The 25976-nt window shown below is 33.4% G+C and overlaps 4 protein-coding genes across 10 annotated transcripts in view; 1 reads left to right on the forward strand and 3 right to left on the reverse strand.

Annotated features, from left to right (window-relative positions):
* LOC117791867 (uncharacterized RNA-binding protein C660.15) overlaps positions 1–12419 on the forward strand; it is a 107244-nt gene extending 94825 nt beyond the window's left edge. For all 5 annotated transcript variants that reach the window (XM_034631776.1, XM_034631775.1, XM_034631772.1 and 2 more), the window contains 3 exons: positions 4117–4759; positions 9295–9995; positions 10855–12419. In XM_034631776.1, coding sequence (XP_034487667.1) covers positions 4117–4759; positions 9295–9995; positions 10855–11353 — 1843 coding nt within the window. In that variant the 3' untranslated portion in view covers positions 11354–12419. The remainder of the gene's footprint in view (positions 1–4116; positions 4760–9294; positions 9996–10854) is intronic.
* Positions 1741–20919, reverse strand: LOC117791869. Of its 2 annotated transcripts, none has more exons than XM_034631780.1 (6): positions 20690–20919; positions 20577–20625; positions 20450–20520; positions 2779–2937; positions 2558–2636; positions 1741–2201 (listed from the first exon to the last, which is right to left on the reverse strand). In XM_034631780.1, exons 1-6 carry the CDS (start codon positions 20750–20752, stop codon positions 2188–2190), a joined length of 435 nt encoding a protein of 144 aa, XP_034487671.1. In that variant the 5' UTR covers positions 20753–20919; the 3' UTR covers positions 1741–2187. The 2 variants fall into 2 exon arrangements, with proteins under 2 accessions (XP_034487671.1, XP_034487670.1); XM_034631779.1 differs by having other exon boundaries at positions 1741–2372.
* A 721-nt stretch (positions 20920–21640) lies between these two features.
* LOC117791868 lies at positions 21641–22836 on the reverse strand. The gene is made up of 6 exons (XM_034631778.1): positions 22749–22836; positions 22642–22699; positions 22507–22577; positions 22199–22357; positions 22061–22139; positions 21641–21893 (listed from the first exon to the last, which is right to left on the reverse strand). Exons 1-6 carry the CDS (start codon positions 22785–22787, stop codon positions 21775–21777), a joined length of 525 nt encoding a protein of 174 aa, XP_034487669.1. The 5' UTR covers positions 22788–22836; the 3' UTR covers positions 21641–21774.
* A 578-nt stretch (positions 22837–23414) lies between these two features.
* On the reverse strand, positions 23415–24554 carry LOC117791870. 2 transcript variants are annotated; one of them, XM_034631781.1, is made up of 6 exons: positions 24447–24554; positions 24336–24387; positions 24203–24273; positions 23980–24138; positions 23833–23911; positions 23415–23747 (listed from the first exon to the last, which is right to left on the reverse strand). In XM_034631781.1, the coding sequence occupies exons 1-6, from the start codon at positions 24507–24509 to the stop codon at positions 23710–23712; spliced, it is 462 nt and encodes a 153-aa protein (XP_034487672.1). In that variant the 5' UTR covers positions 24510–24554; the 3' UTR covers positions 23415–23709. The 2 variants fall into 2 exon arrangements, with proteins under 2 accessions (XP_034487672.1, XP_034487673.1); XM_034631782.1 differs by having other exon boundaries at positions 23415–23741; positions 24447–24553.
* Between the last annotated feature and the right edge of the window lie 1422 nt (positions 24555–25976).

Raw genomic sequence — 25976 nt, forward strand, 5'->3', positions numbered from 1 at the left:
GAACGGATTTTCAATGCAATTTTAAAGTAATTATTGAACTTTATGATTTATATGGATATGGACAAGTTTTTATGCGGTCGTTAAAATGCTGTACCACTGACAATTGTCACGCTGTTTATTTGACGCAATTAAAATGTTTGACAATTAAAATGTTATGGTTCGGTTTTGCTACCGTTCTATGGGCGTAGGAGGAGGGAGAAGGACAGGGGTTGGTTGCACTTGTAAGTGCCCCTAATCTAATTAAAATTAAGGCGCTGCCGTTGTCATTGATGTCATCGTGTGGAAAGATCTATATGTATCCATGTACAGACAGGTCAGCTATCCACTGTCCTTCTCGCTTAGTTCAGTTTTTTTATGGATTGAGACTGAGTCCCATAAATATTTTAATACACATATTTTCTGGGTCAGTAGCAGCGGCAATAGAAATGCTTCCTGTTCCTGTTCCCTTCCCATTGTCCAAAAATTGACGAGTTCAATAACCGACCGACAGGACACGGTAAGCATAATCTCTCGCACACTCTCACACACACCCTCACACCCACCTACTATACACATACAATACACACAAATGCTGGGCAACGAAAATGATATGCAACTTCTGCCTAAGGTTGACTTTATTGAATTATTTTGCAATCTATTTTAATAAATTTAATGTTCTTTGACATTATATCCATTACCTCGAGGACACCCAAACTTTTCTTGAATGTGTGTGAGTGTGTGTGTCTGCGACGCTGTCGTCAAAAATCAATAACGCACATAACGCATTCGCTTGCTGCCAACGTCTTTGCCTCGATTTGCTTCTGATCAACACCAACAACACACATACATATGTATATATTTATAGCCTACACACTCTCACTTACACACGTAAAGTCGACAAATCTGTCTCAATTTAATGCTGCCTGTTTAGAGAGCACACCAAAAGGAAAATTGTCCAGCCAAATAAATATTTTTGAGGGATTTTTTTTTTGCTTACTGCGCAGATGCACTGGAAGTGCCGAGAGTAGACAACACAGAAAGTACAGCATTTCCCCTCAGTACGCAACAGTAACACGGCAGTAAATGCTATTTGCTAATTTGCATTACAAATTTAATTTGATTAATCAAAATTATTGTTTATTAACAACTCTATATATTTATAATAATCCCTCAAAGACTAATATGCATCTTCACATATGTCCCATTTCGTGAGTTCCTTTTTAATGCTAAAATTAAACTTTCATACACAAAGAAATTCATACTATTGGAGCTGCCCTCGTATTTTCAAGAGTTCATAAAAACAAGCAGTTGCTTTTCACATTTGAATTCAAATATAAATCGAGAACTGCTTTACAAAGCAGTACACTGCATGCTCCGGCGTATACTGCTTTCTCGGGAGCGCACTGCTCTCTATGACATGCACTGCTTTCTGTATTCACTCTTTTCCAGCGCTTCTAAAACCTTTCAATTTATACACCGGTAAATTTGAAAAATTAAGAATAGTTTAAATAAATCGCTTAAAGTTCACTTTTGAAAATCCTATTTATTTTAAGGGCCGGTTTTTCAATGCCCCCTTAAACCCCATTTGTTAGACAATCTGTCAAATATTTGGAAAATAGACATAAATGTTTATTTTATTTATTTATTTCTGATTTGAAGCAACAAAAATATTTAATATAGCAAGAAATAGATTACTGTACTAAAACGCAAATATTCAATTAACACATTAACAGTAGTTTTAAAACTAAAATAGACCACATATTCTCTTTGGTTTAGCAACTATATATTTATACTTTTAATTTATTATTTGTTTACATTACAATATTTGGTGTATTAGTTTCAAAGCATGCAGTAAATCAGAGTTGAATACACGACGTACATGCGTTTAAGTCTGAACTACTTTTTAAATGTATTTTTCGACTGGCATCATCATTTGCACACTGAGTCGCTCGTTATTTTCATCTGATGAATTATGACTTCTGTGCTATGAGGGACAAATGGTCAGCTAGGGATTGATGTACATTATCATTTCTTATGATTGTCGCCAGATAATAACCGTTTAGATAAGATTCTACATAACTGCTCCTCTTAAAGCTATAACGGAAATAACAGCATGCTCATGACCATAAGAATGTGCATTTTCATGTTCATGTTCATCCTTGCTCTGCTTTTGCTTATGTTAAGGATCATGCACACGCTCATGAAATATTATTTATCTTCGCCTGCGAGTTTGAATTTATGTAATCATTGTATGAAATTAGCTTCCACCCAGAACTTGACGCATCTCTTGTGGATGAAATATTAAATAAACGCAGCCAAGTACAAAACTCCAAGGCTAGATATTGCATGTGCAGCAATTGTCTTTTTGCTAACTCCATTTTCGCCTTTGTCGACTGGAAGCAAAATTCATATCAATTCAACTAAATTTTGAATTTGAATTTTCAACGCCTCCAGATCGACAAAGTGACAATTGGTACAATTAAAAAAAAAAGTACATCCTCACTTTACAGAGAAGCGTCAAATTGTATTGGAAGCGCTGAAAATGTTAATGCAAAAAAAAAAAAAATTGCAAACTTACTTGAAGGGCCATTGGGATCACCTTGCAGTGCATAAAGGAGACCGGGAGGATATTCGTATTTCTGATTGAATACAAGAAACTGAAAAATTATATTGAATTAATAATTGGAAACAAATGTGTTTGCAATCAATTGCCTTAAATGAATTGCAGATTACAATTTTTATAATCGATAATGAATTGCGTATCACAATCATTTACAGCTCTTTTGTAGACATACTTACCTTACGTATTGGGACCTTATACCCTTTGCGAGTTTCAATTAATTCGCATGCTGCAGACTTTAATGTATAATAGACATCATCACGTGTTATGGCCAGACGAGCAACGGCAAGAAATTCTAATGTAACACCAAGTGCAGTTATAAATATGATGGGTAATGCCTGCACAAAAAGAGAGAGAGAGAGAGATTGGAAGATAGGGATAGAGATTAGTCAAGTTACACGTATAAATTGAGTTGTAATTGTAAAAGTGATATCGTAGTGTATGACAATAGTTTGTTTTTACACATTTACACTGTAAATCATTTCAAGTGGTTTTCTCAGATACTTGAGGACACTGTTAAGCAAGCAGTTAACACATTTATCCACTTCAAACACTTAACAACACTGCCACCTGAGGCACAAAACTATGCAACACTGCTGCCACAATATCCTGTTACCTACCTGACAACCCTCCATCGTGTAGGGCAACCCCAAGGCAGTTAAATACACACACACAGACACAAATCTGTGTGTCTGCGTGTGTGTGTGCGTGTGTGTGTGCGTGTGTGTGTGCGTGTGTGTGTGCTTGCATGTATGTGACAGCTGTCTTTGCTCAGTTGCTGACTCTCTACGTCCCTTCACTGTGTGTTTTCGAATGTCTCTGCGCACGCTCTTTCGTTGTTAAAAATTGTTTTTTTTTTCTCTTGGTTTTTGGGTTCGTTTACACACATCCTGCGACGCATTCAGAATTTAAGAGTCGCGTCGCGCAGACGTACAGGAAGCGACATTCAATAACCGCATATCGAATAAAAACTTGTATAAAAACTTATAGAGATAATAATTCTGCTAGTAAATTGTCGAGTGTATATAGCTGATTAGTATTTGCATACCTAGTATATATATGTAGATATTTGGGGACTCGTGTATATTGCTCTTCGTGCTGTGCAAACATTTGCATTAATTTATGTGCTTGTTGAAATCAAATAACTAAATAACTAAGCACCTGGCATTGCCATTGGCAACAAAAACAAAGCTAATTAAAAAAAAAGAGTAAAATAGAATCCAAAAGGAGAAAAGAAAAGCAACGAAACCATTGAACGTATCGAAACATATCGAAACAAAACGTCAATTAATAGACTTAAAAGTAAAGAAAATCAAATCAAATTAATTAAATTGTTAATTCGGCAACGCGTAAAGAAAGGCCTTCAAGATTCAGCTCAAACAGGAAATGCACGCGCTTAAGGAAGGCGCCGCAATGCTGCACCACCATCAGCAGCAGCAGCAGCAACCGCAGCTGCAGGCACCGCCGGGATCACGCGATGATTTACTCACCGCCGACAAATTTTTCTTTGCCCACAGCAATCCGATTGATAATGCAGCCGCTGCAGCTGCCGCCGCTGCCGCTGGCCTCATTGATCCGCATCACAATCGGGATCTGCACAATGCATTGGTCGCCTCCATAGCCAACAGCAATGTGGCGGCCATTAATGGCACATTGACCACCGCTGCAGTGTTGAAAAGTGCCGCAGCCGCTCAAGCTCAGGCTCAGGCACAGGTGCAGGCTCAGGTGCAGGTGCAGACACAGCAAAGCGCCGCTGGGCAAGCTCAGCAGCAGCAGCAGCAACAGCAGCAGCCAACAGCTGGACAGGATCAGGCCAATGTACAGAATGCAGCCATGACCAATGGCAACCAACAACAACAGCAGCAGCAGCAACAACAACAACAGCAGGCAGCACAACAGGCCGCTTTGGCTCTTCTCAAGGTGGATAATGTTAATGGAGCCGCTGCTCAAAATGGCAGCGCTGCCAACTTGAGCATTCAGAGCAGCTCATCGGGCCGCTCGACACCCAGCAACAGTGGCGTCAGTCTCTCAGATCCAGCACCCGGCAAACTATTTGTGGGCGGCCTCAGCTGGCAGACATCGTCGGAGAAGCTTAAGGAATACTTTAACATGTTTGGCACCGTAACCGATGTGCTCATCATGAAGGATCCGGTGACACAGGTAAGCCAAGAAGTGTAGTCTATACCAACAAATTGCAATTCTCCTATTTTTCTATTCCCAAAATTCCTACACTCCCGTCTCCCATTTTCCATTTCTATTCCATATTGTTGCCTTCTCTCCTTGCGAATTAAATTAAACGCTATCTCTTCTTTTGCCTCTTATTTTCGATTATATTCATTTTCCGTGTGATTTGTACTTTGATGTTTGTTTGCGTCTTGTTTCTGTTACTCTAAGCAGATTTTCACTTTTACAGCTACGTTCCGATTGTCCGTCGGCCTCAACTCGGCTTATCTCTGCCCTCTTTCCACTTTCCGCACTCCGTTTTCCTCATCTTTTTGCATTTGTCACAGCGCAGCTGCAGCTGCCCTTTAACTAGAACAACAACAGCAATAATAAATACATATACATAGGTATATACATATACATATGTACATACAATGAGTCTTTTGGCCTCATCTTCCTTCATTTTGCGTCTTTCACATTATTTATTGGTCCTTACCTGGTTTAGAATTACAGTATTTGCTACGTGCCAAACAAAAGACATACGAGACCACCAAACAACAACAACAACAACAAGAACAACAAAAGGATGAGAATTAAAAAACAAAGAAACAGCAGGGTACAACATAATAATAAATCAGTCTGCATATAGCGTTACATTTTAACCAGAACAGATCCCAATTTACTTATTATGTATGTATCCTTTAAATATCATTTACTTAGTAACACATATTATGTTTTGGAAATAAAAATATGTTGGTGGTGCTAATAATTAAAAAATTCAAGAAAATTGAATTCGAGAAAATACCATTGAATTTTTTTTTATTTTTTTTTTATAAACTGAAACAGTGATCGAATCCAAATCTGACTCTATTGCTCGAAATCAACCAAATCTTCTACAAATATGCAGTGTGTCTACTGGAGTCTCAGTGAATTCCAATTCCCTTATGAATTGGTCAGGAAGTTTGTGTTGTGTACAGTTTGACAGCCACTGTCACAGAACACAGCTTTAGCCTTAAGCAGTTGAAGCAGTTAAAGCAGTTGCATAACATTATGATCTACAGTGGCGTTGCACACTTGCAGCGGAAATTACGTTTTAAACACGCGTATTAAGCAATTTGTCCGCTCTGTCCGGCCACAATAAATTTAAACATACAAGTCACAAACGTGTATAACAAATTTATTGTATGCATTGCTGTTGTTGTTGTTGCAGCGAGAAGCGCGCGCGCTCTGTTAGGCTATTAAAAATAGCAGCTGCCGCTTAGAGTCCTGTGCACGCAGCTGTTTCCCCCCCCTTTCCTGGTGGCACAGGACAATGGCAACCTGGCTCTTCTTTGTAGCTTAGGGTTGTTTTTTTGGCCTGATGCGAGCAATTGCGCAATTACGGCAAAAGCCACTAACATACAGTACTATGTGTACATATAGAGAAATGACTGGAACTGGAAATATTTATTCGCAAGCGGCGATCCTAACGGGGTTGTCCTTCCAGATAACAGACGACAGACAAACGCAAGCAAACATTGTGTGTACTATAAGATATTCCACATAAAAATACATACATATATAATATACAAGATACAAAAACTACGCATACAATGCACCTTTTGTGCCTTCAAAACAAAAAAGATAGGGAGAGGGGAAAAGAAAACTGGTTTACCAACTGGCACAACTCGCATACAACTTATCTGTGTGTGTTTGAGAGGTATCCTGTCTATAGTTTTAACAACATCAAGTACAACTAGTTTTTAAGCATAGGATCCAAACTTTAGCTAGCACATATGTATGTAGTTGAAAACTGTATGAAATACTAAAAATATGATCATATAATCCATATGAAAAAAAAAAACATAAAAATTACTTGAAAAGTGAGGAGTGGAACGGAACCAACTGACGGTCATCATTGGAACCTGGAACTTTGACGCGTGCGCAGCTGTCGGACAGCGAAGTCGTCAGCGCAGCTGTTGCACAGGTAACCCGAGGCGGACCCCAAAAAGGATCAAGATGAAATCGTTAACAATGTTCTTAGGTACATGCTTAAAACCAAAAAATACAAATAAAAAGAACGCCAACAATTTATTTAAACTGTATAAAAACGTATAGCGTAAACTCGTACTCAGCTGGCGCATCGTACTCTCGTATATCGTATAACTCTGAGCAATCTTAATACATACAACATAATAATTATACTATTATCGTACTATAATCGTATTCAAATTGATCTTAATCGTACTCGTACTCGTACTTATATTGTGTACTTGATTATTTAGCGTTTCACCCAAAACAGCAAAATTCCTAAACGCATACTTAACTTAACTCAACTTACTTAACTTAATATAGTGTGTATTATTGATAAGAAAGCGATACAGTGCCTCCTAAAACTAACTATGAGTAATTTATATAATGTACTACTTATGTACATACTTATATTTAACTGTAACGACACATATAAATATCTATTCAACAATTATATGTATAGAGCAAATTTTAGATGCTGTCATTTAGTTGCAGCAACTTTTAATTACCCCCCAAACTTGTAAAACAATTCAAAATGAAGAAATCAATAAGAAATTTCCCCCCTTAGCAGTAAGATGTGAAAACATCTTGCCCGTTTTGCTTGGGCAATTTGTTTGTTTGTACGTATCCTAGGAATACAAATATACATATAAAGAATCTAGTTATCTCTAGAAATATTTATACCACGTATCCGCTAGATGTCAATTAATTAAATTATGTACAACTGTTAAGTTTATAATATTGCTATATTTATTTTATATAATTTTTTATTTATATATATTCCTGCTTTTTTATTTACTTGGCATTTTACCACTTCTCTTAACTATCAATTATATTCGTAGTACCTACCCGTTATATATACGAGTATTTGTATAATCTATAATTTAGTTGTTTTCTATTTTCTATTTATGTTTTGGGATGGTTTTTAGTTTGATTCTAAGTAAAAGCCATGAAAATTCAAATAGTTTAATTTTTAATGCTTAGTGCGAATTGATTTAATTAATTTTCAAATCATAGATATTATTTTTATTTTTAATCCCTGTAAGTTCTCCTAAATACAAAGCATTATGTATCTGTTTTCGCAACATTAAAAAAATAGGACTCCATTCTAATATCATTATTACTTGAGATTTAATTCTACCAAAGATTTCGGCCAGCCGATTCTACAATCAATAAATTTTAAAGATTTCAAATGGTCTACTATGAAAAAAAAAGCAAAACGTTTTAGTCATTAGTAGTACTTTGTTGGCATCAGTATTAGCCCAAGTATAAACCCAGAGATCACATATAGACTAGATATTTTAGCAGATTCTTTATGTAAGGCAATAAAAGATATAATCGCCATAAGCTTAAGTGATATGTATGTTGAATTCCAAATTGAAAAACATGTAACAAAAACACGTACACAGAACGAAACCCATTTTGTGTAAAGAATGAACAAGTTTATGTATAACAATATAATAATAATAATTTTACTAGATTTAAGTATGTTTTTTTATGTAAACTAACAAGCAATTGTATGGGAATAAGCCCAAAGCTATTCGTTAATCGTACTTAGGAGTAATATACTTAATTCATCACATAAGTATCTTAAACAGGCCTAGTAAATGCGTTGATTCGTTTTAACACGTTCTCTATCTAACTCTGCCATAACTATCTATTTATCTATCTTTATATACATATAAGATTTTACAATCACATACTTATATACATACTTATCTTTGGAATTACGTTAAATATTATTTCTAAATCGAAGGGTGGAAGAAATATTGTCTGTCGATACCCATAATAAAATTTTTATATGTACATAATTAGAATGGGATTGATGATTGATGAAATTGAATATTGACTATTGAATACTTTGAATAGTTACATATACATACATATATATTGATTGATCGCAAAATGTATTTAGTTAACTTTTAGTTATTAGTTGAGCATAATTTTGATGTGTGTTTTAATTCTACAGATTTGTGTTAATATTTTGTCGTTTTAATCACTGGAAGAGACACCAAGACCAAAAGCGACCATACATCAATCGGTCAATCAATCAATCAACTAATCAGTCCTTTGTGTTAATTATGAAGCAGCGTAAAGAACTTTTAGTGCAAACCTTTGTATCTATGTTAATAATTACTTTTTAATTTAAATTTGAATATTTCAATATATATATATATATATATATTATACTATATATATTTATATAATATATATTTTGGTGGTGCCATCAACTTTGAGCTGTTGATGATTTTGATGGATTGATTCTTACTTTGTTGGACTTTTGCTAACGTTTTGTAGAACATTTAAAGTTATTAACTTGCAACTAGCTGATCACTTTGCAATTTAGACATTTATACTTATTTTTATATATATATATATATATAAACGTAATCGTAAAAGACGCCTCTAACCAATTGAAGCGCATTCTCATATGCCTAACGCTTTCCCACACTTATTTTTGTTTTGTTTCTCTCTCTCCCATTCTCTCTCTGTTTGTCGCGTTCTCTCTGCAACACTTACAGCGCAGTCGCGGCTTTGGCTTCATCACATTCCAAGAGCCCTGCACCGTGGACAAAGTGTTGAAGGTGCCAATACACACACTGGATGGCAAGAAGATTGATCCGAAGCATGCCACACCCAAGAATCGACCTCGTCAGGCCAATAAGACCAAAAAGATATTTGTGGGCGGCGTCTCGCAGGACACATCCGCCGATGAGGTGAAAGCATATTTCAGTCAATTTGGTGCCGTTGAGGAGACGGTCATGCTGATGGATCAGCAGACGAAACGCCATCGCGGCTTTGGATTTGTCACCTTTGAGAATGAGGATGTTGTGGATCGCGTTTGCGAGATCCACTTTCACACCATCAAGAACAAGAAAGTGGAATGCAAGAAGGCGCAACCCAAAGAAGCTGTCACCCCGGCCGCCCAACTGCTCCAGAAGCGCATCATGCTCGGCACACTTCAATTGCCGGCAGCTCCTGGCCAACTGATGGGTGCACGCAGTGCCGGCGTCACCGCCATGAATCCCTTGGCCATGTTGCAGACATCCACACAGCTGCTGCAGTCACCGGCTGCCGCAGCGGCCGCACAACAAGCGGCACTCATATCACAGAATCCGTTTCAAGTACAAAATGCAGCCGCTGCGGCCACCATGGCCGCCAATCAGAGCAACTTTGGCAAACTGCTTGCCACATATCCACAGACAGCGCTGCACGGCGTCAGGTGAGTTCTGTAACATTGTTAATCAAGGCCGCAAAGTAGTTCTAGACCGAACCTCTCAAAACCATTAAAAATACTAGTATTTACCCCTTCATACAATTAGATGAAACTTAAAAACGAATTTTGTCTTTAATTTATATCAATGTGCAGCTTTTTTTCTTTATCATGCCAAATTACTTTTTGTGTTAAATTGATTAAATTAGTAACATTGGCATTTGGCAGATTTTTTATACCCTGAGCCCATTGAAAATGGGCAAAAAAGGGTATAATGTGTTTTGCAGAATGTAAGTAACAGGAAGAAGGGGATGGGGCAGACTCCCCAAAGTGTATATATTCTTGAACAGGATCAACAGCCGAGTCGATTGAGCCATTTCCGTCTGTCTGTCCGTCTGTCCGTCTGCTTGAACGCGTCGATCTCAGAAACCATAAGAGCTAGAGACTTTAATCCTGGTATGTAGGTTCCTGGATACCATAGGCGGATCAAGTTTAATTTTATTTTTGGATCGGACCACTATATCATATAGCTGTCATAGGATCGATCGGGCGAAAATCAAGTCTTAGTATGAAAAACTTTTTTGTTTTATGAGATATCATAATCAAACTTATAAAATATGCATTGAACTTAGTTTTATATATCCTGACCAAAGTTGGTTTAAATCGGAGCACTATATCATATAGCTGTCATAGAACCGATCGGTCATAAATCTACTTTTAGTATGAAAATGTAAATCAACAGAAAACCAAGAAAACATTTGTTGAAACTCAGGGAATTTGGAGAGTGGTCATACCTAACCTTGCTGCCTTGTTCTCATTATTAATATCGATCTCGAAAACGTAACTGATTTTTGTCTTCTCTTTTTAGATATGCACCATACACCATACCCGCCAGCGCCGCCACTGCCAATGCCGCATTAATGCAGGCCCATCAGGCACAGAGCGCCGCGGTGGCCGCTCATCAACAGCAGCAGTCTCACAATGCCCACGCCGCAGCTGCCGCCGGACTGCAACATCAGCATCAGCAGCAACAACAACATCAGCATCAACATCAACATCACACTGCCGCCGCCGTTGCCGCTGCCGCCTCAAATTCAGCCTCACAGGCGCATTCAGCAGCAGCGGCTGCCGCTCTGGCTGCCAATGCCGCCAATGGTGCGGGCGCCAATGCTCATTCCCTTGCCGCTGCCCAACAGGCGGCCCTTGTTGCCGGCAATCCATTGAATGCGGCCGCCGCTGCCGCTGCTGCTGCTGCCGCTGGAAATCCGGCTGCTGCCTATCAAAACTATGCGCTGGCCAATGTGGACATGTCCAGTTTCCAGGGCGTCGATTGGAGCAGCATGTACGGCATGGGCATGTATGTCTAAGCTGTGCTCTCTCATTCTTTTCTCCTTCTCCCCGCTCGTTCTCTCTCTCTATCTCTCCTTTCTTAATCTAACTTTCTACTGGTAATTTGCATACAACAATAATGCATACAGACACACATCCACACACAAACACACATACAACGACTCAACGAAATTTGGTTTACCATAGTTCTTAGTGCCACACGCATACACATACATACACACATACATACATCATATACATACTTACATGAAAGCATATTAAGTATTATATTTAAGGGCCCTACGCAAAGGCGAATTATATGCGTTCAATAATAACAAACATGATAAGCAATATAAGCAACAACAAAAACACAAAAGATCAACAACTACAAAACAGCAGCCGGCGAGGCAGAGCAAATTAAAAGGATATATATATATATAAAAAACAAAACAAAAATATTAATGAATAATACAAAAAAAAAAATTAAACCAAAAAGCAAAAATTATTGAAGAAAAAAAAAACAAAAAAAAAACTTTAAAAAACCACCGATTGTGATTGCGTTTAATTGTAGCAGTTTATATAATTTTTAGTGAATAATACCTAAAACATAAACCTATTATATAACATAATAATCCACATACATGCATAGATATATATATATATAATAAAAAAAGGAACATATTTATAAAATTGAAAACAAAAGAAAATCATTAAAGCTCATTGAACAAAATAAATAAAAAGAAAGTTAAGGCAAAGCGAGATCGATAAAAAGAAACTCAACAATTTGCTCAAGCCTGAAATTATAAAATATGTATAGTAATAAACTTATATTATCTATAACAATAACAAAAAAAAAAAAAAAAAAAGAAAAAAATCATTAGATAACCACACATCACATTAGTTATTTAGTTTTGAGCTCGAATTTAATTCACCCAGCCTAGCAGTTAGACGGAGACAGAGACAGAGACAATGTAGACCCAATATACACACACATACATCACATAACACCAGAGTACACCTTCACAGACACACAGTAAGCACACTCTTTTCCTTGTACTTAAAAAAAATAAACTGCAAACGAGACTCGGCTGCGATTTTCATTAATGTGTACTGTGTCCTAACGTGTCCTTAACGTGTACTTGCCCCCCATTTAATGATCATACATTACTCACATACACACATATATAATTATATACAAAAGATATGTATTTCTTGTACTCAAAAGAATGATTTATTATGTATCTGCTCCTAAGTTAGTTAGTTGCTTTGTTCTTCTAGCATTTAAGATCATCAAAATGCTCAAGCAGAGTTCGAAGTCTGGTTGATTTCTTGAATTGTCGAACTGTACTAAATACTGTATTGTTTTTAAAGCTGTGCCTCGTTTTTCCCCCTCAAAAGCCAACAAGCAAGTTGGCACAATTTACTAATCTCTTTAAATTTATATTTTTTTGCTCTTACTATATACAATTTTAATTTTGTTCTATTCATTCGCATAACTCTTCCAGGTATAATTTACTTTTGTAGTTAATGTATTAATGACACACACACACACATATATATACACATACACACATATATACGGCTCCTTCTACCCCTTTAGTTATATTATTATTATGTAATTGATTAGTTGTAGCATTTGCATTTGAGTTTTGCATTAAAAACAAAACACATACACACACATACACACATACACTTACATACACACAATTCATTATAAAATAATATTAATAGTAATAATTAAAAACAACAAGGACAGCCAGAGAGCCCGTTTTGGAGGCGCTGTATACTCTATAAACATTTGATTCGCTTGCATGTTTGAAGATTATTTTAATATTTACATAGTTATCATTTGAAAGTAATAATTTGCGTATGTATATATAGTTTATATGTATGTACACATGAACAACATAATTATAATTGCGACATAAAACAATTGAAGTAATTTTTGTGTTTAATAAACTGGTTTACAACAAAACAAAACTTTGCTAATGAATCGAGCAAAAAAAAAAGAAGAGATTTTGTGTTTTTTTATTATTATTTACTAGCCTGTATATACTAGTGTTGTTTATCATTTTTACTGTATTAATTCTGTATACATCTTTTATGTTGATCTTTCGTATACCACACACTCTGTAAATGTTGAGCTCTTCTCTATTTATCACCATGCGTAGAAGTTGTTTACCCAGGTGGGATTTTGTGTTTTTGTTTAATGTATGTGCTGCTGCATTTGTAAAGGTGAGTATATTCTAAACTTGGACATATAATTATATATATACTTTTACTTACATCCAATGTATTACATTTTGTAAAAAAAATCTCTGCATCCTCAAATACCCTTAATGGGTTCGTCTCATATTATGCATACCAAAGATAATTAGATAACATGCAAACATTTATAACATTTTGCTGGGCTGAACATTAGACTCGTAATGCTCAATTTATTTACTTATACACACACACACACACAAATATATACAACTAATTTAATCAACTAATTTATTTATTTATTGTTTTAACTCAACATACACATTCCACAAAGCTATTGGTGCCATTCAAAAACAAGTACTTATCAATATTATTTTATATTCCCTCCTTCTCCAAAAAAGAATATCAACTCCCAAACACGTTGGTTAGATCTCAGATAAACATATACAGATTTCAGATATATGATTTACCCAGACAAATTGTATGCTTTTTCTATGGCCTACACAATATATAATTAACCAATTTTTTTATACAAAAACTATTGTTACACTATATAAAAATATACAAATTTAATATTACATTATAATTTAAATTTAAACTTAAATAAATAATATTCATTATTTTCATGGTTGCATTTTATTATTATTCTTAGCGCAAGAAGTCAAAAAATGCTTTTGACTTTTTTCTTAATTTACATTTAAATTTAACAATAACAAAAAATACTACATATGTTTCTAATGCATATTTGTAAAGATCAAAACATTCAGCCCTTGCACTGAAGTAGTTACATTTTGAAATGCTTGTGAACTGTTTTTCCACTTTACTTTTCTACATGACTTCATATCAAATTGTATGTTTCCAACACACTTTCTCCGTTCTATATTCTGCATTAATTCAAAGTGATAAATTGTCGCCAAATTAGTTTTGTACTTGGTAACAGTAACAGTTGCAACAGTCTGAAAACTCAATTGGAACACAAATCAAAAAAAAAATGAAATGAAAACATTGTATAAACCAAAGAAAACATGTTTAATGAAATATTTTGGAACCAAAGCAATAATCCCAAGTAGTAGCTTGCGAATTTTGATATATACTTAGTAACGGAACATATATAGCGCTCTTTATATATATCGGTAAATATATACATATACATATATATATATAATTTTGATAAACAAATAGTTGAATTGTTCAGTTTTCAATAATAATAACTATTATTATCTCTTATTTTGTGGTAGAAACATTTTTAATATCTCATCAGAAAATAAAAAAAATAAAAAAAAAAATATATGAAAATATCGTTGACTATTCGAATATATTCCAATTGCTGTAATATAAATCCATACACACACACACCCATAAACACACGCATACATTTAGTTGTGTCGAATTGGAGTTTGTTTTATTTAATTGTAGGTTATCTATTCTCGTATATATATATACATAGAAAATACATACATACTTACATACATACAAACATATGTACTTATATAAAAAGCATGATAAAACATGTTCAGTAGTCAATTGCGTATATATCTATATACATACAAAATATTTATACAATCTTTATGAGAATGCAAGTAAAAAGATTTTGAAAATAAAAACCAATTGCAATCCATATCATTTTCTCACAAAAACAACAACAAAAAATTAATTCCCTTTGTAGGCATTACATATATAGGCATTATATACATACATCATACATACATACATACATACATACATACATCATATGACAATAAGATCAACTGTGTTTCAGCATTCAAGTGTCAGTATTCGTAAACCAAATTACCTAAAGAAAAACTGAAGAAAATTATAATCAGAACTCTTAACGATGGCCAGTGATGGAATTGGCAATCGGTTTTAGCTATTGTACTATATTATCTAGTTGGATAATGTTGACGTTCTCTCATATATACTCGTATACAAAAGGAAATATATACAATTAGGACTAAAGTCGAATGACAACTTTATAGATATTTACATGTATACAGCGATATTTAGCAAGACCGTGATATATTCAATTAGAGAGGAAAACATAACTTTAAATATATTATATGTATATATCTATTATATATATAAGCCAGCGTCTCAAAATGTGGCAAATATACTTACTAAGAATACTTCAAAAGAGAATGAAAAATGGAAAAACCATTAAAAAACATTTCTAGAACCTAGGTGCATCATTAAACTGTTGTTGTGAACCTACAAAACGCATATCACTTTGAAGGTATCGAGAGTTAAAATTTTACATAATATATAACATCGGTAATGAAAGTGTCTTGTTTTTGGAAATCGGTTTTGAAAGATTTTCACCTATCTCCTCTTTCTACCCAAATCCAAAAAAAGATCTATACAATAGCAGACAGATCGATGATTTTTGATATGCTTTAGAAATGATTAAATTATTGAAAGTACAGATACACGTACGTAATGGATAGTTGTTGATTTGAATGAATAATGAGGACCAAATTCTAGCAAAATTCGATCACAAAATAAATCAGATTATTTACCCGTTAAATCGTATAATACTCTCTGAAATATTAGTAACAACTCTCAGTTGAATTTAACATTTTTTGGCTTCTTGTGGATTGTTTGGCGCTATTATTTCTTTGGTTATGAACTAATGTACTCTACCTTACACAAAACACGAAAATACTCTAACAAGCTAGTCAATTGATGTGCATAGACACAGATCAATACTCTATCTAACTACTTTTGCAACAAACATATATATGAAGTAAGTATAAGCCAAGTAAACCTTAAAAACCAAAAAACAAAAACAAATCTAAACCAAACCAAACAAAATACAAAAATCGTAAACAATAAAGAATAAAAGCAATTATTTTCTTGTGAAAATATAAAACAATTTAATTAAATCGTAAATGAGTTAAAACACTTAAAAAAAAAAAAAAACAAAAAAAATGTATTTACTTGATCATAATGAAATTAGTTCTAAGTCTAAATGTTAAGTCATAGCGTGTTGAATAATTTAAAGCAATGCAGCTGAGTATTTAAGCCCATATATACGTTTCACATGTACTCGTAATTGTACTTATAACAAAAGCTATTTACTTATCAATTGCTATTATTAATAACTATATATTGAAAGCTTGAAATAAAAAGCCATTCTTGCTTTTTTTCAATGCTAAAAATACGAGCAACACAAGATAAATAAAATTTAAAGGATAATGATTAAAAAAAACAACAACAAATCGTATTTGAAACTAATTTAAGTGTTAAGCAAAGTCAATATTACTATAAAACAAATTAAATATTGAAACAAAAATGTATATTACACAAAAAGATAACAACGTTTTCTTATATATACAAAAACGGAACTTTTAACAGCTCGTCACATATCAATAATAATGAGCTATATTTTGGAAGAATACAAGAAAATACAAACTAAAAGCTAATTGTACTTAAGAAATTGAAACGAAACGATCGAATTCAACACCAAGTTCAATTTTTATGTATTAGAGGAGATTTCCTTTAAAGGGGACAACTATACTGCACGTAACTATACGTACGAGTAGGTTCAACTATACACGTATAGGAGGTGAGTAAAGCCCCAAAATTCTTCTTAATGGTAAGTGCGCTTATGCACATATCTACCCTATGAGAAAACTTATAAAGAATTACAAAAAAAAAAATAAACTTAGACTCGTCTTCCAGCAACACAAATTGACATGACAAAACCGTTAAGACCTTAAACAATTCAAACAATTTACTAAATTATAGGTTTTATGAGTACATATATGTGGGTTCAGTTTTTAATTTCATTCCAATTTTGTTTTAAATTGTAACTGGCCAGGAAACATGCACCCTGATCAAGTATAACAAAATTATTACACATTCTGACACATTATAAAAGTTTTCACTGAACATAAAATCGATCCCTAATTTTTAACCCCGTATGAAAGCGCAACTTCCACAGTACGAGTAAAGATTATAGTTGATGAATATTGGGAGATCTCGAAATTATCAGTACAAGTTTAGTAATGATGAATTTGTTAAAACGTGTTGAATTAGGGCTTGTTGATTAACCTTTTTTGGAATAGTATAACATCAAATTATAAATCCATATTTCCCCATTGGTTTCGACAGTAGATTAAATGCAATTTGAAATTTAGTTTGTGCCCTCTGATCAATAAAAAAAGAAAAGAAAAACCATTGAGTAAACAAGAAATGAACTTACTAACTGTTGTAAATTTGTTTCTCAAAAGAACTATATACTACTATATAAAAGATAAGCAAGTGCATTATATTAAACAAGAAAAAGCTACAAAAATAAAAAATGAAAATATAAAAATTATAAAGGTTGAAGCTCTAGTGCTAAGTTGTCACGTATATCTTCTAGGCCTTAAGCAAGCCCCTATAAACCAGTTGAATTAAATTTAGTTTGGACTAATAAAAAATTATGTATTTGTAACGATTTGCAGCCAATGTATGATTGGTAAAGCTTACAGTTTAAATATTATATTTATTTATTTCTTTATGCAAGTAACAGAAAATATTTAATTGCAAAAGATAAACCTGTAACTGAAATCGCTCTATACTTGTAGCGATGTTTAGACATTCATATATACATTTATATAAGAGATGAAAACTGTATTTACTCTTACATTTAGCTATGACTCAAGAAAAACCCCTTGAAAGTGCTGAACTTAATAATTTCTCAACATTTTTCAAATTAATATAATTGAAAAATTGAAAATGTGAAAGCTAACTAAAACAGACTTTTGAAAAATAAAAAAAATACAAATTTGCATTTGATTTGAAATTGATTTGAATGGCTTAATGCGACAACAAGAAAAACAAATTTAGTAGCTTAATAAAAGTAAAAAAATTTTATTAATACCCAAGTAATTTATGTAATTTGTCGTAAGTAGTTTGCACGCATTTTTTGCTGTACACGGCACAGAAAATCAATGTGTACTTAAGTATACAATAGACATGTATAATCCGATGAGTATAAATTTAAGATTAGCTATATATATATATGTATGTATAATACTTAATTAGCTGATAGTTGAATTAGAAACCACCGTCATATTAGACTTTGTAAAATGTACTTTGTACTCTGTAATGTACGCTCGTTTCTATCGTAATCGTATCGTATGTACTCGTAATTCTTAAACTGATTTTCACATACAATTTCCACACAAAACTAATGATTATCCTAACTTTTTGGTAGCACAGATCGTATGCAAAATATTCTTGTTTTTTAGTTATCTCTTTCTGCTTTTTAGTCCCGTAATTATTTTGATATTGAATCAACTGAATAATATTTGTTTTTAATTTGTATAAATAAAATTTCAATTTAATTTGTATATAAGAAAACTTCTCTATACATAGATTCATACATTTACACATTACACACATACAATTCGGGAAAATCAAAGTGCATGTCGCAAGCAAAATAATTAAAGTATTCGAAAACAGAATTGATAATCGATATACACGTATTGGCAAAGTCAAAGAAATCTATGCTATATTCTTGCTAATTATGAAATCTTTCATACGTAGCAGTCAAAATATAAAAGTAGAAACAACTATTTATGTGGACAATACTTGTTCGATGTGCGAAGTAAATCTCAACAATATACATATTCATATGACATACATATACAGATGTATGTACATATATACATATAATGACGTATAAGCAATATTCATAGTATTTAAATTTGATACTGTTGTACTAAATATGTGTGCGTATACCGCTCATATTCGTATGCGTAACCCGAACAAAAGCTAACATTAGTTTATAAGTGCAGAATTGATGAGGACGACAATGAAAATGATGATGAACCAATTTAATACATCGTACAGCGTACATCTACATACAACATACATACATACTACATGCGTAGATACTAGATTGTCCGTTTATTTGAATGTCATTAAAAAAATACAATATATATATTTAAAAAAAAAATACATTCAACAAGCGCGTAGATTTGTGTTGCAAATTGTACTAAAAAATACAATAACCATTTATATTCTATGTATATTATACAAGAAAACAAAAAAAGAAAAAAGTGTTATAATATTTACTTAACGCAAAGTACGATTACAACCTATTTTAATGCTGTTTCCAAAGTTGTTTAGCTTCTTCTTATACAATAAACATATATAATTATCTTGAATTATTACAAAATACATATATAACGTATACTTAGCTCTAGTTGGTTAGCACATATATACATAATTAATATACACACACTCATACAGACATATAAACATTAGTTGGTATTGTATATTGCGTATAAGTTTTGATAATTTAACAGAAAATAACACAAGCCTAAAAACTCATCTGAATATTATTAATTGTCGCTGCGTATATAAATATACACATACATATATAAACAATTAATTATATATACAGATACATATATATAACGAATAGTATAACTCAATAAATGTTTCACATAAAATATATAAATATATATATATATATATATATATGTATATATATATATTAATGTACGAGTAGTCTTACAAAGTATTTTCTTTTCTATTTTTATCACATTTATAAATAGTTATACATTTATACCCAAGTAAACAATTATGATTTTCTAAAATATTGGTTTAAAATAACGCGTAGTTAGTCTTGTATAAAACACAATTTGTATATGATTGAATTTTTGTTTATCTAAAAACATTAGCAAGCGCACACCATTTCAAATATAATTTAATCTAATAAATCCTCTAAATGTGTATATCCATAGAACAGAGCTGTTATTGGATCTGTTAGACTTACTTAATTTGCTTAGGCATACTCGTAGTCATGGCTAATGGAAACACATAATAATTATAATAGTAATACGATTAGAGCTTGCAAATGTAACTCCAATTTGGTAAGAGTATATTAGTCAAGTTAACTGTGTAAACCGATTTTAGGTACTCGTAATCGCACTTACCCCCCATTGATGTTTCAGTGCTTTCGCTGAGAATATAGGACTTGGTTTATCCAACCAGGGAACTGGCGGTTCTGGAAATTGAGCGTCTCATAAATATTCATATTACGAGACCAATCCAAAAACTTACCACGCGCAGAGCTTGTGTGTCCAGCACGAGATCGTTTGTCAAATGATATCTAAGACAAAAATAAATAAAAGATTACAAATAAAATACTTGTTGTTGGAATTTATTTACTGAACCTTTGAATTGATTTTAAGAAGTGAATTTCGCATGTTATTTGCAGTTATTATACGGAGCGCCATATTCTTACTTGCAATGGATGAACTAATGTAGCTCTTAATTTAATTGCGGATTTGCAGACGTGCACACGCACAACAATTTATTAAATATTTTCGAAAACGACTTTCTGGATTACAAAATACTACAATGAAATTTTTATAAATACAAACAGTCTGGTCCAAATTTGACATTGCATAAATCCACAGGTTGCTGCTTATCATACAAATTTTAGTATTGATTGTAAACGTGTCGTAGCTTTGGTTTAATTGGTAAGTGACGTAAAGCACAACTTTTAATTTTAAACAACGAAAATATATTGCGATTGTGAGCTATTGTGGCAACAAGAACAGAACTTAAGGCTTACATCTTTATGTGCCTATTGTATGTCAAGTCAAATCACTGTTTTAAAGAAACCTTTTTTGCCAACAGGTAGATAAACATAATAATAAGGATTAAAAGTATTGGCTCATGTTTATTTTTTTACGTTTTCTAAGAGCCATTAAAAACTGTATTAAGAACCAAGAACAATTATTTTTCTTTTGCAAAATAAAATATAATTTTTTTTTATTCATCGTTGCTTAAATAACTGCACAAAATTGGGATTCGTTTTTAATTGATGAACGATGTAGACCGTGCCAAATTCAACTTGCTTGCTCTGTTAGTAAAGTAAACATCTTTAACCATTTTGTACTGATATAATAAATAGTGGAAGTCGAACCACTGCATTATAAAGCCCCTGAAACATCTTGCGCAACTTGACGTGATTCATTACGGTTTCATTTAAGTTTCATCAAAGTAAAACAAGAAATATTTATAAAAATAAAAAATTTATTTGTATATGACTTTTTTAATAGAGTTTAAAATAAATTTGCATCCGAAAAAGTAGGCACCAAAAACAAAACAGTTCAGCATTTCTTGATATTGACTTATTTCTTTTTATTTCATTCGCCAGTACATATTCCCATATATTTGTATGTTGTAAATCATTACGTTATGTGGTTACAAATATCGCTCCAAACTTGACGCTTCTTATGGGTATCGTATGTTACAAGAACAAAGCCAAGTATATAACGCCAAGACTGGCAATCGCATGGGCAGCTATTATCTTTTTGTTAACTACATTACTTTTAACATCAATGTCATTTTTAATTTCCTGAATGTCGGCTAGAAGCAAATTGTCTTGCGCATTAATTCAACTGCAAATGCTATGCGAATTTTCAACGCCTCCAGGTCGACAAAATAACAATCAAAGGTGCATTCCCAATTAACAGAGAAGCGTCAAATTACATTGGAAGCGCCGAAAATTTTGATTAATATGAAATTAAACTTACCAGAAGGACCATCGACATCTTTTTGAAAAGCTTCAATGAGTTGCTGAGGAGTCTCATATTTCTGATTGTATACTACCATCTATAGCACAATAAGAAATCATTAAGATTTTGTTAATTATTAGCCATTCAGAAACTTACCTTACGCACAGCTGCTGGATAACCCTTGCGCGTCTCAACAAATTCGCAAGCAGCCGAATCTTTAGTATACCAGACATCATCGCGTTTAATAGCTAAGCGCAATATGGCAAGTATCTCACATGCCAAACCAATAGCTGAGATAAGAACAACCGGCCATGCCTGAAGAAATTGATGAAATAATTAGGGTGTACTGTTTAAAATAGTCAGCTGGTTCTGCTTACAATCAGTTTTTATAACATGATTATGTACTAGATACAATATAGTATGTACCCACTATATATCTGGTTTTTGACCACACTTATGCTTACCCCCCAATCATGGTTTAACGCATCCACTGAAAATACAACACTTGGGCTTTCCAGCCATGGGACTGATGGTTCTGCAAATTAAACAATCCAAATGCATTGCACTATTAAGTATTAATTAAAAAAACAAAAACTAACCTGCTGCCGAGCTACTGCTGCTCCGAACGAATCCATGTTTATTATTGGGTACTCGTAACTGTAAGTAACATAAATATATTATTGTTGCATAATTTATAGTTAGATACCTTGGAAGGGAATCTTGAACAAATACAGCGAAGAGCCATTATTTAAACTGTTAGTCAAAAATTAACAAAGAATTTGATAAAAAATAAAAAATAAATAAAAAAGATACACTGATTTCCAGATGATCTACAGAAAATTTTGATACGTGATTGAATGGGGTTTTTAAAACTACACATAAAACAAGTTTCGAATTTTGAACATGGCTTACTAAGTACTCTGAATTTTAGACAACACTGTTTTTGTGTTAAAACGGCATCAGATTTGGGCAAAAATGTATGTACATATCGTGCATCAAGAGGCAAGAGAGCATATAAGTATAATTTAAATATAAGTGGTGGTCTCGTGTTAACCATAACCTTGTGTATGATCATCTGAATGTCCATATGAACCCGTCGATCCTCACCACTATTACAGCTAGGTCCACAAAATTTATCATGAGGGTTCCTGTAACATGTACCCTTCGCACACAAATTCAGAAAAAAAGATTACAAAAGCCTTTTTAAAACCATAGGAGTATGTGGACACTCAAATAAAGAACAGGATGGTTAAACGTTTGAAGGGCGAATTGCAACCTTTACCTATGAGCAAACGATATATATTTACATATATAGTATATCATCTAATATTTGTAGTGAAAAACATGTGTTGAAATTAAAATTATAGTATAATTGTAATCATAGAGCACAATGGCTTTTTTATTTACAAAAAATAAGCGATACTTTGAATTGTAAATATAAAACTAAGGATCATATATGAGAATCCATTATACCAATCCAGCAACTTAATACAAATCTCTTTTCAGAGTATAAAAATATGAACCAAATTGGGTACGGTCGGATATTCTTGGTTAGTGGTCTACTTCTTTTTTCAATGTTTCAATTTGGTTGGGAGCCTTGTTCGAATATCGCGACAGAATAAAACCATGCCTGAATTCAGCTAGGGTCGGATCTTCAGGTTTTTAACCTACTTCTTCTTTTTCTTTTTGTCATCTTCAGCTGGAACTGTAAATGCAATTATAAAGTTAGTAACATGATTAGAGATGCCTAAAACAGTACAATTTAATGAAAGCACTGAAGTTTTACTTACTTGGGGGACCATTGACATCTCCTTGCCACGCCTCAAGAAGTCTCGGTGAATACTCCCACTTCTGATTGATGATCTTAAACTATGTAAAACAATAAGAAGTCAAAAAGTTTAATCATATTTATAACCATGTAAATTTTAGAAACTTACTTTACTTATAGGCGGCTGATATCCTTTGCGCGTCTCAACAGTTTCGCAAGGCGCTGGATCTTGAGTATACCAGACATCATTTCGCGTTACTCCAATGTATATTATGCCCAGCAACTCACAGGCAAGGCCAACAACCAAAACAACTGCACACGGCCATGCCTGTGTAGAGAAAATCGAATTAAAACAGATTGAACACTCTAAAAATTGTTGCGAACTAAATTACCCCCCAATGGTGGTTTAAGGCTTGAGTAGAGAATACCGGACTTGGCGTATCCAAAAAAGGCACTGATGGCTCTGCAAATTAAATAGTCATGTAAAACTATTTCATATTTTAAACATCTAATAAAACTACTTACTAGTCGCGGAACTACTTGAGTATCTCCAGAGTCTTTTTTGATTATAGGCTACCTGTAACCATTTTACAATATTAATATTTCAGGAACATTGTTTAATTCTGAGATAAGAACCTTGAAAATTAACTTGGTAAGTTTGCTTCGATCATAATTTAATGAAATTAAACGTAACGCCATTTGCACTTAACTTATATAATCGAAATGCCTGATAGGTAAAAAAAATCACTGAAATTTGGATTATATATTTTATTAAACGAGTATTACTTCTTACAAAAATTTTAAAAAAACATGTGCTGTATCTGAATAATGCCTTTAAATCAGCTGTAGAAAAGCCTATGCTTCCAAAAATTTATTGACTTGATATTTGGCTTGCTATGTATTCCAAGTTTAAGCAGCGGCAAATGACTTTAAACAATAGTATATTAATACCATCTTGCTGAATGGAGTGCGCGGAAAGGACAGTGGTAAAACAAATAAACAAAGTTTAGTATTGTTGCCCTAGCTCATAAAATCTCTGAGATTTATGAGATGAGGTGTTAGACACATTGCAATGAACTTCTCATATTTGGCGTGGTCACAATTTCTGGGCTTCATCTACTATACTAGATTTGGATGCCCCAGTGACCTATATTCAACTCTACTCAATAAGTAAGTCGATGGACGCTCGCCCCATTCCGCTCTGTTTATGTTCCCTTTAAAACACAACAGCTTCTGCAATAAGAATACCACCAAACAGACAGACTATTGTAGTTGAACTGTGTAAAGGAATTATACGACTAGATCAAAGTCAACTGTCTTTGGCATAGTGTCAACACGAGTTTCGACGTCTTTTACAACAATTAAAAGTAACTCAAAATATTTACATTTCAGGTTAAAGAACTGCAACTTAAGAGAGCAACCCAACTGTTGCTGATTTTACCAAAGAGCACAATCTCTTGAATCCCGACTAACGAGAGACCGCTGACTAAAGCTTTGGCTTGGAGTGAACTGAGAAATGTGTTGACCTTGTGTATGAAACAGTTCGTTGTACAGTAAAGCGAAAACTATTGGAAATTCAATCACAATCCCAGTTACAAATAATAAATACCATAATTGTGGCATGCAATCATGTCAGGATATACCCTCAAGTTTATCCTAAGGACCATTTCCATTGTACTATTATTATACTGTTGGACTTATTTTTTGCACTTCGATCAGTTGTAGGCAACCGTAGTTCATTTTAAGTGGCATTGTATAACTGTCAATAGCTGTTGTCACATTGTTGCTTCTACAGTGGAAGGTTGCTGCTAATAGACACATTTGTTAACAGGTGCAATGCGTCGAAAGTGCAACATGTGGTGTTCGATAGAACGAAATGAAATACAATTAATTGCAGTGGACGGCATCAACACCTGTTGATGCATTGTCAATGACAGTGACCCCAAAACGACTACAGGGAGAGAGAGAAAGAGAGAAAACCTTCCCAACAAACACAGAGAAGTAAACTTAATTATGAAATAATAGTAATAATAATTGATTAAATAAATATGTAAACTTATTTAAAACATTTACAGAACCTTTTAATCTCTTACAACATAAAAATTAAACATTTTCAATGAAATTTAATTTAATTTCAAAGTGCGCCTAAAAGATGCAATGATAATT

This window comes from Drosophila innubila (assembly GCF_004354385.1).
Source record: "Drosophila innubila isolate TH190305 chromosome 3R unlocalized genomic scaffold, UK_Dinn_1.0 2_E_3R, whole genome shotgun sequence".
Lineage (NCBI taxonomy): Eukaryota > Metazoa > Arthropoda > Insecta > Diptera > Drosophilidae > Drosophila > Drosophila innubila.

Coding starts and splice junctions, on each gene's coding strand:
- LOC117791870 (XM_034631781.1), bottom strand. CDS start 24,509: ATGGCGTTACGTTTAATTTCATTAAATTATGATCGAAGCAAACTTACC. Junction 24,388..24,446: donor TTACCAAGTTAATTTTCAAG/GTTCTTATCTCA, acceptor AAATGGTTACAG/GTAGCCTATAATCAAAAAAG. Junction 24,274..24,335: donor CTCAAGTAGTTCCGCGACTA/GTAAGTAGTTTT, acceptor TTTAATTTGCAG/AGCCATCAGTGCCTTTTTTG.
- LOC117791868 (XM_034631778.1), bottom strand. CDS start 22,787: ATGGCTCTTCGCTGTATTTGTTCAAGATTCCCTTCCAAG. Junction 22,358..22,506: donor CGTTAAACCATGATTGGGGG/GTAAGCATAAGT, acceptor CAATTTCTTCAG/GCATGGCCGGTTGTTCTTAT. Junction 22,140..22,198: donor ATCCAGCAGCTGTGCGTAAG/GTAAGTTTCTGA, acceptor ATTGTGCTATAG/ATGGTAGTATACAATCAGAA.
- LOC117791869 (XM_034631779.1), bottom strand. CDS start 20,752: ATGGCGCTCCGTATAATAACTGCAAATAACATGCGAAATTCACTTCTT. Junction 2,637..2,778: donor ATAAGGTCCCAATACGTAAG/GTAAGTATGTCT, acceptor ATAATTTTTCAG/TTTCTTGTATTCAATCAGAA. Junction 2,373..2,557: donor TGATCCCAATGGCCCTTCAA/GTAAGTTTGCAA, acceptor TTTTGCTTCCAG/TCGACAAAGGCGAAAATGGA.